Source organism: Perca flavescens, chromosome 19 (genome assembly GCF_004354835.1).
Source record: "Perca flavescens isolate YP-PL-M2 chromosome 19, PFLA_1.0, whole genome shotgun sequence".
Lineage (NCBI taxonomy): Eukaryota > Metazoa > Chordata > Actinopteri > Perciformes > Percidae > Perca > Perca flavescens.
This window is the reverse complement of record NC_041349.1, coordinates 13,891,278-13,908,539: the sequence shown is the minus strand read 5'-3', so window position 1 is coordinate 13,908,539 and position 17,262 is coordinate 13,891,278. Positions and strand designations below refer to the sequence as shown.

Genomic DNA, 17,262 nt, shown 5'->3' with positions numbered 1-17,262 from the left:
AGTTTTCTTTTGTTTCATTGTCTATGTTACATTACCCCAAATGTAGTTATACTTTACAGGCTGCCCTGCCAAAATTCTATACAACATGATTCATTTCTCACATTTTTAACACATAATGAAGTATTCTCACAAGCCAGTAGCCATAGACACACAAGGTTGATTTCAAATCTTGGCCTTTTGTGCCTCTGGTAAAAAATATAAGACTTTGATGCATTTTGTCTCCCAGATTAGGAAATTGGGAATGAGAATTTCGAATTTGGAAATCATGACAGGACCAGTGTTTAATAGCAGATCCAACAAAACAGTCACAGCTTTATATTCCAGGACGCGGAGAGACTACGAAGTGCTTGGATCCAAAAACGCTGGCTACATTTCAGGACAGAGTATGCTGTATCTTGTTAAATTTGGCCCAGGACTGTGCTTTTTTTCCTTTCAATAATAATGTCCATCAATTTTATACCAAACAATCAGGGAGAACAACCATCGATAATCCATCCAGCCATCTTAAATTATTATTCCTCAACAGAATGAACCCTTGCCTCAACTATCGTCTATCTATCTATCCATCCATCTATCGTGGCATTTATATACAACAAAAGCACTACTTTTGAGCCATATCCCTTTCAAAATCGTAATGCTCTCTGTAACGAATCAATACGGTAAAAGCCTCAGACCTGTGCAACAACTATGCATTCAAAACATCCTCAGAATATATGACCGACACCTGCTCCCTGCTCGGTTTGGATTGCATTACCCAGTTAACGCTGATTTTCGAGGTCAGAAAGACATCTAGATGTTAAAGGTTAAATTTGCCAAACTTGTTTAAATTCTTTTAGCTTCAACGGCATTTTTCTGCCTCATATTTCAATCTAAGGGAGGTCGTAACTACACACTGAAATGTAGTTCTGTTGTTATCGTGATTATTTAACCAGGAAAAATCCCATTAAGTTACAGTAACTCTTGGCTCCTGGCCAAGACTGGTGGCAAAAAGTTCACTTTCTAATCAAGCTTTTTAGTACGACTGGGTTCCCACAATTGCCCAGATCCTCTTCATGCAGCTAAGACTCCTAAATGGTTTGTGTCCAGCGTGAAACCAGTTAACGTTGACTTGTTTACGCAAGAGACTTAACCTCCGTCGGGTACATTGTCAGCGTACTTAAATTACATAACAAGCACACTTATTTTAAAGCTATAGTGCGTAGTTTCTGTTGCCCCCGTGAGGAATTCTAAGTAATGACAACACCGCTGTTGTTGCATCCACATGACACAAGCCTTCAGTGATCGCGGAGGATTAAAAAAACCTGATGGACTCGTCAGAAGAGGTCATTATCTTCACTTGAGTTTCTGCGCGGGAAAGTCACCAGACGACACCAGTTTCTGAACATAGCCATACTGAGAGACACAGAGAGAGTTGTGTGGAGCTGATAGTCTTAATTAGCTTTGGAAAAACTAATTTGGCAACGGCTTGAATGTAACGGCCGTTCATTAATATCTAAAAGTTGCGCACTAAAGCTTTAACCCAATCCATCATCTTTTTCTAAAGCTTACCAAGTAGTTTTGTTTGAATTCACATCGTTAACCACGAGTTTCCAGCGACCATTTCGCAAGAAAATATGTTTCGCTAGAAACATAATTGAGAATGCCGTTTTGTCGTATGAGAATGTAATTCTTTAGGAGACAGGGTTGCTTCATGAGATTTAATTATCTTAAACAATCCAAAAATGAAACGCTATTGGTGAATATATATCTTTCACATTAAAAAAGGAGGCAATTGTGTCTCGTATCACTCAGCCGAGGAAGAATGTACATTGCGGAGCAATCAAATTGTTTAGTAGCAGCACTACACTTCCCAGAATGCTTTGCTGCCAAGTTGTGGCACCAAAAACAAAAGACCTTCAAAAATCAATCAAATCTGGTTTTAAAATTTAAACTGATTTAGCATGAAGAAATGCATAAATCTGGCATCAAATGCAGTTTGAATCCTGTTATTCTTTTTTAATGGGATATTCAGGCGGTTAGGAGCAGGTGTATCCGGTAAAAACTAAATAAAATTAGAATCATCCTTTAACTGGCTTCTCTAACACAAGTTAAACTGCTTTATCTGGCACCTGGATCCTGGCCCTTGAGTAGAAAACCCTAAAATAAACAAAAGTGAACAACTCACTGCAGCACATTTTAAAAAAAAAAAAAAAAAACACATTATAAAAACACTACAGTCCAATCAGCTCTTACTGAGGATTAGCCAAACCTATACTGAAAAGAGATAGATAATATTACTGTATATTACTGTTGCAAGTCTCTTACACTTATGTATAGTCCAGGGGCTGCGTTCACAGCGCCACCACAGACAGCAGTGCTGAGTGGACATGACCTTTGACCCTGGGTCAGGATGACAAGCTTAGCTGAGTGCGGCATCCGCTGTGTGGTTAAGTGTGGAAGCGTTTATATAAGAGAATACCACAGCACACAGTCACTGGCTGAAATGTTAGGCTTGGTGTCACGAATGACTACCAAAAGGAGCAAAAAAATAAGAAAATAAAACAAAAATAATGGCATAAGCTCGCTCGCTTTATTGTTCAATGCTGTGATATGGAGGCTGAATGATGGTTCAACAAAGACGGTGGCGCTTGTTTTCCCAAAACCAGCGTAAACGTGGGTGGGTGGCGTCTCTCATCGCAGCTTCAGCCGTTACACAATGGGAGAACTACTGTATATCACGATGTTAAAGGTGGGAGTTCAAGGACTACACTGACGTCACGGGAGTTTGGTCGCTCGAACCGCTTTAAGAAAAACAGGTTACACTTCATGTGAAGGTATCTACATGAGAGAGACATGACACAAGTCATAAACATTTATGACATAACACTTTTAGTAAGTGCCATTCGGTTTTTGTCATGACAAGTTATGGTTAGGGTCATGTGCTCATGACAGTGTCATGTCACTCTTATGTAGATACCTTCAAGTAAAGTGTTTTACAAGAGAACCAGCATCACATTTCTCCCTGCGGATACTTTTAGTTGGTGCATGTGCAGCAATTATGTCAGGTCACGTGACATTTGAACTAGCTTTAAACGAAACAGAGCAGCTTTTGAATACAATGCAATCCTCACAAAAAGGCTTGAAAATTAAATCTTTTCTTTCAAATATTTTTCAAATATTATATCATTATCATTTCGAATGATACTTGTATTTATGTTTTCTGAATAATATATGTTTACTTGTGCACAAGGCTCTCTTCAACAAACAAAGGATTGAATCAAGACGTACACTAAACACAATATACAAGACATTAAAAACTCAGACAACATTGTAAACACTGATTTCTTGTTTACCAAAATAATTTTTTTTTTTGAAATTGCTATTACCCCTTAACTGATTTATGTCTTTTATTAAAACGGACTAACAAGAGACATCAATTACATGTAAATTATAAATGTTTTGTGATGCATTTCAAGGTTTATTAACATAAACAAGTCTGTATTTTGAATTCTATTCGCAAATCAATGGTTTTTCATCAAAGTAAACCTGTGGTTAAAAAATTACAGGTCGGAAGCAATTGTAGAGAATATTATCCAAAATATGAAGATTTTTACCAAACCAAACTTGGTGTTGGTTTTTAATCCGTGTCGTGTTTGGAAATCCATCTCCGTAAACTGAATCTATTTCATTAAGTCCATCACAAATCACCGGATCAAAGTCTTCAGCTGTTTGCTCACCTCCTGTTTAAGCTACAACTTCTACGTCTACTTACAAAATCTTAAGAAGCTCCAAAGAGCATTGTTCCATCTCTGATGTTATGTATCTTTACCAATACCCTGCAGGACATTATTATGCAGTTAGCAACATGCTATATATATTCAAATTCAACTGCACACCTGCCAGAGTTCATTACACCAAAATCATTTTGGTGCCGATTCCAATGTCACATGCTGGTTAATAAGGTGACCAAACTCTCAAAACGACAGTGTAGTCTCTGATGGAGAGCGTGCCTGTTTCTTAAACAGGCACTGCCCAGCGAGGTGGTGTCCTCTCTATTTTTTCCCTGATTTTCCTGACTTGTTTTCATGAATTCCATTCTCAACATTTGGCAGATAAGTTAAGATTGCACTATAATTCGTTTTTCTCTTGCTGTGCTATACCATGTGCTTTGTAAACACATTGACCCCATACTCACCAGGGGCCCACCTCACAAAAGTTATTACAGACTCACAACCTGTAATGCTGCTCATAATTATCACTTAAATATGAACGGAGGGAGAAGTGGCATGGCGCATTTCTTTTTCGCAGCTGAGTGTTAGTGGTTGTGGGTGTTGAAATGGTTTGAGTGTTTATTGCGCCGTGCACCCTGGGTGGTTAGACGCACAAACCTCTAGGGTTTCAGCTCAAGAATAGACGTCGTCAGGGGCAACCGAGCAAGCTGAAATTGCCAACCTGTTGCTGTAGAAGTGCATAATGTTCCGAGAGGCTGCTAGCATGTGTGTGAACGTATGAATGTATGATGGAATCACATTTTTTTCTGTTTAGATTCTTAAGGATGAACATTCACCAAACCCCTTCATTTCCACCTCAGTGTCCCAATGTTTCACCCCCTCCTACTTACCAGTGATCGCCACCCACCCACCCACCGTGGCCCTGTGTCACCCTTTAGACAAATGTTTAGTCAGACCACTCGTTCTCGTCCAGCTCGGAGTCGTCGTCCGACTCGCTGTACTCCACGGCAATACGGCGCGACAGGATGGTGGCCACGTCGTTGCCGACTGGCTCCCTCTTCGCCTCCTGCTCCCTCTGCTCCTGCACCTTCCTCAGCTGGATGCCTGGAGGGGAGGGAGGGAGGAGGGGAGGGAGGGAAGAAGGGAGGGAGGGAGGGAGGGAGGGAGGGAGAGAGTGAGCAGGGGTGTGACAAAGTTCCGGGGTGCCTGGTAACAGCTCGACAATGTGTGTCATCAGAGTGGTGTCTGAGGCCGTTTCCGGTTTCCTTATATACTATTCATTGTGACTGAAAAATCACCATGGATACAAACTATACAAAACAAAATATAAGTAATACATATAACATAATAATGTACAGTTCTCTTGCAGTTTTTGCAGTGTTTTTAATCTTGAGGTTTCATTTTGATGGCATTTTATTTAATTTTATTTACTTTATTGATTTTACTTAAAAGTGAAGGTAAACTCACCTTAAGCCAGTAAAATCAAATTCCCAAACTCAAAAACTGTGTTTTAGTGTGAAGACGTTTCAGGGCACTCAAATTAGTCTCTGAATAAAAACCTTTGTCATAATAAGAATGAAACTTATAGAAACGGCACACAACTGTACATTACCTCAGCTTCAAATAAGATCACTTATTATAGCCATTTAATTCTAGTATCATACTATTCTTAAAATATATTTGAGTAATGGCAGCAGGTAGTTAAGCTTATAATTTGCTTAAAGGAATAATTATCTTAGTATGTAATGCAAATAGGATTAAATATAAACTTAAATCTTTGACTTTAAAAACATACCTAATTACACCCTTACCTCTACGTATGGCGGCCAGCAGGTCGGAGCGGGCGTCGCTCATCGGGATCATCCCCAGCATGGTGGACTTCCTGGCGGAGGGCGCCGCATCCGCAGCCGACTGGCCGACAGCGGCGTGCGGCGGTGACGGGTGAGCGTGGTAGCCTGTAGGGGCTCCCGGCGGCGGCGGGGGAGGGGCGGCCGGCGGTGCACCCGAAGGAGGGTGTGATGGGGAGGGCACGTAGTTGGCCGGGGGAGGAGGAGGGGAAGGGGAGTAGGGACGGGTGAGGGTGGAGGAGGTGGGGGGGGACGGCGGAGGCGGCCGCGGAGGGCGGGGCCGTGGTGGAGTCGAAGGCGGTCTGGGCCGAGGGGATGGTTGGTGGGGGAGGAGGAGGGGCGGGGGGGATATAGTACTCTGGGATGGTGGAGGGTTGGCCGCTGGTGGGGGGAGAAGGAGAGGACAGAAGAAAGTTTATTCAGTAGATATGGGGGGGGGGGGAGTTACAGTATGGTAACCTATAATTTAGTCTCGCTTTTCCAGACCCTCCTCCAAAGCGCGCTGGAGGGGGATCTGGCTACCCCACATAGCATTCGGGGATGGGAGGAAAACGTGTTCTGGTTTATTGGTATTTCTTTAAACCAATCACAATCGTCTTGGGCGGTGCTAAGCGCCGGAGAAAAGCTGTTGCGCTGCTACAAAATAGGCTCGGAAGGAACTTGTTTTGGTGGAAGATGTGTACGTTCAAAGGTTGTTTTAGTCGTGCAACAGAAAACTCTGATTGGACAGATAGTCTAGCTAGCTGTCTGGATTTACCCTGCAGAGATCGGAGAAAAGGTTAACCATAGTCCTCGCAGATTTTCGGGCGGCAATGGAGCGTTCCCAGAAGTGGAACATCAAGGATATAGACTTCCTATAATTCAACAACAAAAACAACTGAATACTGGGCTGCTAGGATGCCATGTACTGGGGATAGACATATGCAATGTGCTTACAGTGTTATCATATATACATTATATGTTTATTTGGTTTACAATTAGTTGTTTATTTTGTTGTATTGAATTTTATGGCTATTATTTCATCATTTTGCATAGGGAGGTGGTGATGTCAAGTTCTGGGGGGGTGGGGTTCAGATGAGGAGGTGATGTGTCCATATCCTGAGATTTATGTTTTTGTGTTAAAACAAAAATGTTAATCATAAAAAAACCTAAATGTGTCTTTAAAATAAAAGACTGCTAAAGAGTGACACAACTGTCAGTAATACCTACCGTCCCCTAAATAAGGCGTTTGAGCTGCCTGCTCCGTTTGAGAATAAGAATTGTAAGAATAGTAGCTAGCTTGGGTTTAATATTCACAAAAACCGCAGTGTAAAATTGACAAGTTGTGGCTTTAGATACACAGCGCCAGGCTCGCCGGTTTATTTTATATTCTGCTCACTGTTTGATGCGTCTGTGTCTGCAAAGCTACAAGCCAAATTTCTAATGAAATGAACTAAAGAGTTCAGGGTCTCACATTGCTGGTTTGTATGAATGTCAGGTCTGGGAGAAGTCACGAAGAGACATTTTGAAAAGGTGAGACAATTGTACTTTAACATTCAAAGCAGCAGTCGGTTGACATTAGCTCGGCCTTTATGGTTTAAACCTCATGTTTCACTTAGCTATCAGACCACAAAAAGGCAAAGCCATCAAACCGTAGCCTGACAAGCCAGACCCACATCAAGATGTTGGGTCTGGGAACTCACCATTGGCAGGGCTCAAACCGAGGGGCGGGATAAATGGTTGTCTTTCAAATTCCCTCTGCACTCATAGCCAACCAGAGCAACGCTAGTTGATAGATTAAACTTTTGCCGTATCCAGTCGGCAAAACTCCGAACATACAGACAAACAAATTCACATTTCCATGAAATAAAACCTAGTCTAAATGAGCAAACCTACCCGTGCCCGGCCCGGTATTCCTTAACCGACTGCTGCCTTGGCCCGTTAACCGTCGGATCTCCCCCAGCCTGGACCCCGTGTCCTGATGGGGCCCTGCCCAGGGAGGCCGCATGTCGCCCTGCAGGCGCGGGTCCTCCGGCTCCCGGGGGCTGGTTGGGAGGCCTGAGGATCCGATCCAGCGACTGGGTCTGGGCTGCGGCGCTGAGGTGGTCCCTGGTGTGGTCGGTGGGGTGGACGGCGCTGGGGGCCTGAGTGGAGGGGTGGTTGGGGCTTGCTGGGTAGGAGTCAGACGCCATTGACCTGTTGTAGGGAATATGAGCAGGTGACACTTCGTAATACAGGTTTCTCTCCTTGATTACTACAGTTACAGTCTGTACATTATTTTCTTTATGCATTTCACTATTTTGTTACATTCTTCCATTTATAATTTATGCGCTTTAACTCCTTATTTAAAAGTCAATTGTATCCAAATAATGCATGGATACAATCTGATATGTAAGAGGTTCCCCAAAGGGGTATACAGCTATGTCATAGCTTTAGCTTTGTCAAAATAGGAGCTAAAAAAATATAACCTATCCATAACTGGCTTAATTTTCCCATATTTTGTTTTTTTATTATGTGGAACTTTAAAAAAAAAAAAAAAAAGCCCATGTATGTTCTCTAAATTTTCTCCAAAAGAGGGCAGCATAGAGCTGTCCAGCAGGTAGGTTGGCAGGTGTTAACTTACATGTGTATAATTGTGAGAATTGTACAATACGTGCACACTATATACTATTTAGAGTATACCAATACCATATATAGCTTTTAAAGGCTAGGAAAATAGTCAAAGTCAGTTGGGTCAGTTAAATGTGTTCTATCATCCTAATGCAGAAAACCTCGATCTCTGTAGCTCTGTTTGTGCCTTTGTGTGTGCGTGTAATCCCAGTTAACCAGCTTGTGTGTGTACCTGCTATCAGGGGACAGGGAGCCTTCTGAGGACATGCCATGGTACGGGGAGGGGGTGAGCCTGGCGTCTGGTCGGAACTCTTTGTCCTGGGCCAGGACATTCCACTCCTGACGCCGGTTACGAGCCTTACGCACCTTTAAATGGTAAAAACAGCAGAAAGGTACAGATTCTTTCACTGAAGCAAAAATAAATAATTTCTACAAATCATGTCTTTTGAATAATGAATAATGTAAGTGATGGCTTTTGACTGAAAGAAGTACATTTGGTAAAAGCGTTGCTATAGTTGCATTATGCTGCTGTATCACTTTAACATTTTATTTTATTTTTTATTTATTAACCTTTATTTTACCAGGAAATAATCCCATTGAAATTCAGAATATCTTTTTCAAGGGAGTCCGTGGTCTGGAGATGTAGCACAGCTGTACCTCTCTAACACCCCATTAGGGACAGCGTTAACAGGCACCGAAGAGTGTTTCACATTCTTGACTGTAGCAAATTGCTTTAATATACTTCAACTGAAGATGGTTTTGGAGTGATCAAGTGTTCTCCAAGTGTTCTTAAATTAACTTTATTAAGCCTGAAATTTGTAACAAATTAAACTTTTATACTTCAGATTGATAGAGGCCATTTTGGAGATCTGTCATCATTACAAACACATATTTCAGCCAGTCACTCAAGTACAGATTACAAGAAACCCTATTACACAAAGCTTTTCAACTTCGGGGTCATGACGCCGTTTGGGAGGTAACACTGGGGCAGATTTCTGAAAGAATAATGTACCTATACTCACTTAATATGTTTGTAATAAATAAAACTAAATTAATTTGCATTTTGAATAAATAATTAGTAAAATAGAAAAATAGAAACATGAAAGAACATGAAGAACAACATGAAAACTGTAATTGCTGCAGTGATGAATAAATTGGGATTTAGAAATGTGCTCATGGGGCATAAAAAGGTTAAAACCTTGTACTAACTGCTAAACAGGACGCACACTAAAGCACTAGGCAGACCAGTAAGTCATCATGAAATAGGTGGTGGTCGAAGCTTGGTGTTGTAGCGACTTCTTGTGGGGCTAGACGGCGAGCTACGGTGGTTAGAAAACTAACCGCTAAAATGTTTGCGCTAGCCAGAAACTAGCTTGTCAGCCATGCTTGCTACCTGCCAGTTAGCACGCTAGCTAGCTAGCTTTGTTGCCAAGTTAACGCAGGGAATTCAAGGGACGTATTCGTACCATCGACTCTCGTCTAATAATTGTCAACAATCCATGCCTCTTGTGGATCACTTTGATACAGACTTTATAAGGGAGTGGCAGGATTACAGTGTATAAAACTGAGTGCGACAAAGCTAATAGGATACCTTCCTCTATTTGGCCTCTCTGTTCCCCTCAGCACGGACAAGACAGCTCGCTATTGGTCGACGACGCAAATAAGCGTGTTAAAGTTCACCACAACTTAATTCGATGAGATGACCTGGACCAACTGATCACAGCAAACTTCATGCTAATTTGCAGTTTTTAAGTCTTTGCTCATTTCATGCCCATTTCAGAGGGAAATCTTCAACTGGTATTGAAATATATAGTTATTATAGATAATGCTATCTGTGTGTAATTCATCACTGACCTTCTTCACCTCTCTGCCCGGGTCCTCAACCTGCTTCTGATGCTCCTACAAGAGAGACAGACAGATAGATAGATAGAAGCGTGGAAAGAAAGTTAGTCTTTGATTATTGATTTCTCTGTTGCAGAGGAAGAGAACAGGACCCCATCACCAGCTCCTTCACCATGGGGCACACACGCACACAAGTCCACTCCCCATCCACTCACTAATAAACAAACCAACACACACTAGCAGACGATGGACAACAGCCAAAACATCTGGTAACACGAGACAGGAACCAAACTAAACCAAACCAATCACAGAGGGTTAGAAAGAGGGTGAGGTGGCAAGCTAACACACACACACACACACACACAAAAACAGAAAGGAAGGTGTGTGGGTGTGTGTGTGTGTGTGTGTGTGTGTGTGTGTGTGTGTGTGTGTGTGTGTGTGTGTGTGTGCGCGCGTGTCTGTTATTAGTGAAATGCAATCACAATATTAGCGTTTCCCTGTGTGTATCTTACATCCTTCATAATATGTGAGTGTGTGATGTGTGTTAGTGGGCTGTGCAGGGGTAAAGTGGGGGGGGCGGGAGAAGGCAGGTTAGGGGTCTGGTTGTCTTACAGAGATGGACAGGGGGCTCCTGGGTGGGGCCTGTCTGGAGTGGGGCCTGTCAGGGTGGGCCGGACAGCCCTATGGAAACATGGGAGAAAGACAAGCTGGTGCGTTAGGAGGAGGAGGGTGGGGTGTGTGTCTTGGAAGGCCAGGTAACTCTATAGATACATTGGAGAAAGAGGAGGAGGAGGAGGAGAGTGTAGAGGAGACACCCTCCACCTGCAGCTGAGCTTCCCACCTGTTAGTTTTTCTAAACTTCAAATACTTTGTTTCTAAAAGGGATTATATTCAGCCATGTTTCAGGGAACAGAAAAATGTGAACAGCATTAAATTGAACAGAAATATTGACATAGTGCAGCAAACACATACAGCAGCAGCTGTTCACGGGATTGAGAAATGATTGTTGAGAGCGCTGATGGAGAGAAGTGGAGCAAATCGAAAAGGGAATACCAGTTTAATTCAACTCTGACATATTTAATTCTCTATGGCAATTGTGTTTTACATAGAACTAACTTTAAAAAGACAAAACAAATGAGAAAATGATTATAATCATAGATATATTTTTTTTCTTCTTTTTTTGGATTGAGCAAATACCCATGATATTTAAACTATAAGTTTCACATCACCATGTTGTCCACTCTGTACATTATCCGTGTACCTGGTCAGGTGATTGGATACATTTGTTGGCTATCGGTGATTTGCCTAGTAGCCTACACTGCAAGTTTTGTTTTGGCAATTTTGGGACGATATTAGTCATTTTATTTTGCTAATTTAAAGGTCTAGTAATAGCTGTGATATCATATAGTAACTACATCTTTGTATGAATATGGCGTTACATATAAACAGTTTATAGTTGTATTCCCCTATGGCCATTTATTTGTCTCTGGATAATGAGCCTGCCCGCCTGCTGCTGTATCAATAACGAATTACACAACAAAGCCAAGCTAAATGATGAGTACAGTAAGATAGGAATGCATAAAATGAAGTTACAGCATACAGAAAATACACAATTAGGCAGAGAAAAAAAAAAAAAATTAGCAAATCAAAGCAGAAGATGAATTTTGTTCTATCCCACTCTCACAATCACACACATTCAGCCCACATGTGTGCAATGACACACGTACAAACATGCCCTGCAACTTGCACTCGCAGATGCACATGGACTCCAGCCGCACACACTAATGCGTACACACATCCATACCTTCTGCCGTCTCTTCTCCTTGCGTTTGTCCTCGGTGGCCTGCAGCATCTTCTCCTTCCAAAGGTTGAAGAAGTAGGAGGGGTCAGTGTAGAACTTCAATGCGTCCTTCTTGTCGTCCCTGCATGGACGAAAGGGGAGATAGTGGGTGAATAAGAGCCAAAAGGAAACAGACATTTGGACTGATGCAAAGCAGGGAGGTAGGAGGGGTGTGGACGGTCATATGTGGGCAAGATGGAGAAAAAAAATGGAGGATGTGCGACCCTGATTTTCCACTGGGAGCGGAGCGTCTTGCTGCTCGACTTACAGATTGTATTGTCTCTACAAGTGCTTTACAGAACAATCCCGTGTTTATTAAGCTAGTATCTACTTTCCACTCCAGCCACTCCCACAGTTAAACCTCATGCCTTCTCTTTTCTGGCGTTGTCCTTCGAGGATCTGTGGTGTCATGTTTTTCAACCTCCAAGATGAACCTCTTGTCATACGTGGTGTTGTACAGGAGACATATATTGGGGGGTTTGTTTAGGTAAATTGACTGGATACTCTCACTGTTTTCACTTGCTTTATTTATGAAGACCGAGCAGGTATTCATGAGTATCCAATGAGAAAAGTGAAGTTAATCAAACTACTTGCGTGATCCCTGCCAGTTGGTTCTAGGTAATTTGTAGTTATATGGACACCACAATTAACACAACAATTTTTTTTTTTTTTTTTTTTTCTTTCCATGAGTTTTCTCTTTGTCTCCGCTGAAGCAATTACAGGAAACTTTAGCTCTGTGTTCTATTGCAGAAAAGCATTCTCTTCTTGTTTTGTGCCATTAAGCAATCCATCACATTTGCTGCCAAAACTCAGCCGCCAAAAAGTTCAGAAGAGGCCTCTGAGCCTTTGTTCAGAGCCAACACTTATGACTAAAACTTAATGTGCCGAATGATAAAAAATTATACATGTACTACCTTAAACACATCATTGGCCAACCAAACAGATTATCAAACTACCAATGTACAACAGTTCAGCTGAGCTACTGACCTGTAGGGGCTGAGAATGTTGAGCGGAGGTGGTTTGTCACAGCGATGGTACATCTCCACCACAGGGTTGGGGACGGAGGTCCTCGACACCACCTGCTGGTCCTGGATGGTGCTACTCTTAAAGGCCTTCCTCATGTTAATATCCTGCAGGGAGACTGGAAGGAGCGGGGGGAGTAGAAAAAAGGGAGAGAATGAATGTTTTGTAAAGCACGACTGTGAACAGCTTGACAGCTGGGCCAAAGAAAATGGCAGAATTATTTCCTGTGTATCATTTACAGTATTTGGTGACATAATCCCTCAAAACAGCTGTTTTACAGTAACTCTTCGACTGTCAGCTTAGCCGCCAATTCCTGCCCTTTGATCTCTGGTCTCAGTTCTGCAAAGTTTACACTCCTGAATAACAAAGTCAGGATTTGTGGGAATGAGGGAGAACAAGATCTCTTGTCCGTGCACTTAACAGATGTATTAATTAAAGGTGCAGTAGGTAAGACTTCTAAATCTAACTTTCTGTCATATTTGCTGAAACTGACCCGATGTTCCAGTAGAACTACATGAAGCAGGTCATTAAAAAATAATAAATCCGGCTCCTCTGGCACCACCTCCAGCCTGTAGTGTGATTTGCAAAAATCCACCGCTCCCTGTTCAGATGCACCAATCATGGCCGGGGGGGTCTAACTGCGTGTCAGTCACTGCAAATGCACACCCATTCATTCCCTTATGGGGGGAGGGGCTTAGGAGACCATTTTAGGGCTTTAGCTGAAAGGGGGGGAGGGAATGAGAAGTTGTTGATGTTCAAATGTTTTGGCTAAGTCCTGGATCTTCCCAATCCTACCTACAGCACCTTTAAGTCAGCTTCAGACTTTATAAAATAATCAAAATTTAAAATAAATTTCTGGGCACTGTTAGGTAGATTTCATTATAATGTCAAAGAATAATTTGTTGCAGATTCAGTGGTGTTACTTAGGATATTCTGTAATAACATTCTGGACAATCTGTAAAGCTGTAAAAGGAAAATGTAACTATTGTCACTATTATAGATTATTCAGAGCAAAAATGCAAGAAGATGCATTTTCATAAAATGTTCTTCTCATTTCGTTTTTTTTTTATTGTACCCATTTTTTCATTTGTCCAGGTCTCCAATGCAATACATTCAGCACACACTGTTCCTTAGTCTTCTTTCCAAACAATGAAAAAGGTAGGAAATTAGGTTTTAACAATTTAGTAGATATAGTCCCACAGAGCAGGATGCCACCTTCACTGCAGAACTGCAGTCCCAGAAACTTAATGTGGCACTGTCAAGTCTGTGTGGCCTGGAACCTGAGATTTATGGGTTTATGGATTTTGTTGAAAGGCATTCTGGGAATGTAGGAAATTGCTTACAAGAGCAGAAGTACGGGAGATAAAATACTACAACTTGGAAAGTACACTTTATTGTGTGTAAGAATGCCTGGGCAGGCACATTAAAGAGGTTGCATGTTGTTGGTACTCTAAATGCTTTGTCTGTATGCAGCTTAATAGCATGACTCTAACAGGAGTCAGTATGTGTGTGTTTGTGTGACATAGAGAAAGGGAGAGTGAGAGACAGAGAAAATACTGCATGTATGTGTGTCAATCCTTTAACCCCCCCAGATGAGATTTATTGCTACAGTAGTGCAATACTATCCAGGATCGAGCAGATGGCTAGACACACTAGCTGGTTCAGCCTACATCGGCCCTGTGTATAATAGGGTTAAACCATGTCAATTTGACATATGTCCTTGCTATTGATTTACTTGACTTAAGTCCTGTATATGTGTGTGTGTGTCTGCATGTTATCAACAGGATTATTAACATCAAAAAAGAGGAGTGAGGTTTAACCTCAGACTGCAAATTCCTAAAAACTGAAGAGCGATTGGCTGTTTGATCTGGGTGTGTGTGTGCGCAGATTCTGCAGTCAGCACACTCCTGTCTGCTCTGTGTTTGATCATTCCTTCCTAAGCTTCTGTCCCCGCGGCCAAATGAATAATCCACAAAACCAGCAGCTAATGCAACTTTCATTCAGACACATCTTCAAAGAGACCGCCAGCTTCTCCCTCTCTCTTTTTGACACACACACACACACACACACACACACACACACACACACACACACACACACACACAGTCTTTCATCACTCCGATTTTAACGTTAAATCTTCCCCTCTACACATTTACATGCATACAAATATGTTGATTACTGCTAATAACCAGATTAATGTATTAAACAGTCTGGTTCACAGAGTCCTGACTTCCACATTTACCTGAAATGAATACTCATTTTAATGTCTGGAAGGATGTGTAGCAAACTACAGGAAACATATTTGATCCATCCAAGTAAAAAGAAGGATATTAAAGCTTTAGTGTGTAACTTTTTTGTATTTATGATTTACCAAATGAGTTGAACGGTGTGGTGCGCAATCACGGAAAACCTTCATGCCATTACCAAGTTGAGTTGATACAACATGGGGGCGACAGAAACTACGCACTATAGCTTTAAAATAAATGAACAATACTTTTAAAGAAGGTTCTGCTACTCTAAAATAAAAAATACTTTTTAAAGAGAGGTTCTGCTACTCTAGGTGTCATGGGTTTGACACTTAACACCTTTCCCATGAACAGAGCTTGAAAATGTGATTCACAGGAGTCATGTGCATGCAAAGTGAAAGGCCGTGTACAACCTCTCTTTCATACTGCAGCACATTCACATTAACCTGTGTTCACGGCAGCGGAGATTAAACTCCACAACCAATGAGAGAAGTGCCTACAGGTGAGGCTAATCATTTTTAAGGTAGTTGACTTCCCTGAACCATATGTAACATGAAACGTCCCATTACGCACTATACATTACTTTAAATAAATGTTTTATTAAAAAAAAAAAAACAATACATTGCAAAAAGAAAATTCCCAGTCCATAAATATCCATGCAAACCTTCCAACCCGTTTCTTCAGGTTGCTTCAACATATAAATTATTAAAATCAAGTTTCATTTTTTGACTTTATTCCAAAACAGTTTGAATTTAAAACATTTATTGAAATCTTTTTAGGACTCAATCATCGTAAGGCTTAACATAATGATAATAGTACCTTCCCACCTTCCTTCTTTCGTTTCTACCCTTTTAAGGACTTTCTTTTATCCTTTCATTGTCCCGGTCTTCTTCCTTTCATGACCATTCCTAAACTTTATTTATTTATATAGCACCTTTCTTTCTATCTTCTTTTAAGGATTTATCTTATTTCTTCCTTTAATTAAGTCTTACTTCCTTCTCTCTCTCTCTCTCTTCCTTCTCTCTTTCTTAAAACATTCATGGCATCACTTTCCTGCCAGTTTCAAGATGAAAAGCGGAAAGAAGAAGTCGGAGAAGGCAGGAGTGAGGGATGAGAGAGGGGGTGAGAGAGAAAAGTGAGACGTGAGAGACGGGAGAGTTACAGATGACAGAGTGATTGTGTGGTTGGAAACGATGGACAGAGGAATTGCTTGTGTGTAGGAGGAAGAGGCACAGAGATGAACAGAGGATGAGAGAAGAGATGAAAGTGTGTGAGCGGGGGAGGAGGAGTGGAAGAGGAAAAGGACGAGGATGAGACATAGGATTGCTGAGCTTTTCCTTTTCATCGCAGTCTGTGCAGCTCTATCTGATGCTCTCTGTCTAAGCCCGTCATGCTGCAGAATGACTAGGCAGTATCAGCGGGGGGGAAAGAGAGAGAGAGAAAACTGAGGGTGGGAAGGAGGGAGGCAGAAAAACATGGAGAAAGGGAAACAGAAGTTGGAGGAAGAGAGGGAAAGAAATTCACAGGAAGGAGGGAAAGAAGAAGGAGGTATGGATGTAGGGAGAGATAGAAGTAAGGAAAATAAGAAAAGGGGAATGGAAGTGGAAAGGAGAGAGGCATCGAAGGAAGTCAAAAACAAGATAAGGAAAGAGAAAGAACAGAGAAAGAGAAATAAAACACAGGAAGGAGGGAGAGAAGAAGAGGGCTTAGAGAAAGACAGGGTTTGAGACAGGAATGATAGAAAATTGGAGAGAGAAAAGAGAGGAAGAAAGTAATAATACAGAGAATGGAGGAAAATATGATAAGAAAGGGAAGGAGGGAGAGGTGGAGATGATAAAAAGAGAAATGGAAGTGGAGGTAGACCGACAGTGAAGTAAGTAGAGAAAAAGGAAATAAAAAGGGGTGAAATGGAGAAGAGCATGGTGGAGAATGGGGGAAACGGAGGAGGGAGAACAAGAAGAGAGGGAGAGAAAAAAAAAAGACGCAAAATCAGATAAGATGATGCAGAGATGGATGAAAGTGAAAATGAGGGAAGAGATGGAAGGAGTAATAAGGCAAAGGAGAAGGAAAGACTGGAGAGTGAGAAAGTAAAGAGGGAAAGACACACAAGAGAAAACAAAGAGATAAATGGAGACACAACGAAAAGGAAAACTCTAGAGTCGAGG

General features: G+C 41.6%; 1 protein-coding gene across 1 annotated transcript in view; it reads right to left on the bottom strand.

Moving 5' to 3' along the window:
• Window positions 1-4,139: 4,139 nt before the first annotated feature.
• LOC114546239 (wiskott-Aldrich syndrome protein family member 3) overlaps window positions 4,140-17,262 on the bottom strand; it is a 40,938-nt gene continuing 27,815 nt past the window's right edge. The window contains 9 exon segments of the mRNA XM_075447406.1: window positions 4,140-4,814; window positions 5,522-5,804; window positions 5,806-5,938; window positions 7,433-7,732; window positions 8,379-8,512; window positions 10,001-10,045; window positions 10,601-10,669; window positions 11,793-11,910; window positions 12,816-12,969. Coding sequence (XP_075303521.1) covers window positions 4,657-4,814; window positions 5,522-5,804; window positions 5,806-5,938; window positions 7,433-7,732; window positions 8,379-8,512; window positions 10,001-10,045; window positions 10,601-10,669; window positions 11,793-11,910; window positions 12,816-12,969 — 1,394 coding nt within the window. The 3' untranslated portion in view covers window positions 4,140-4,656.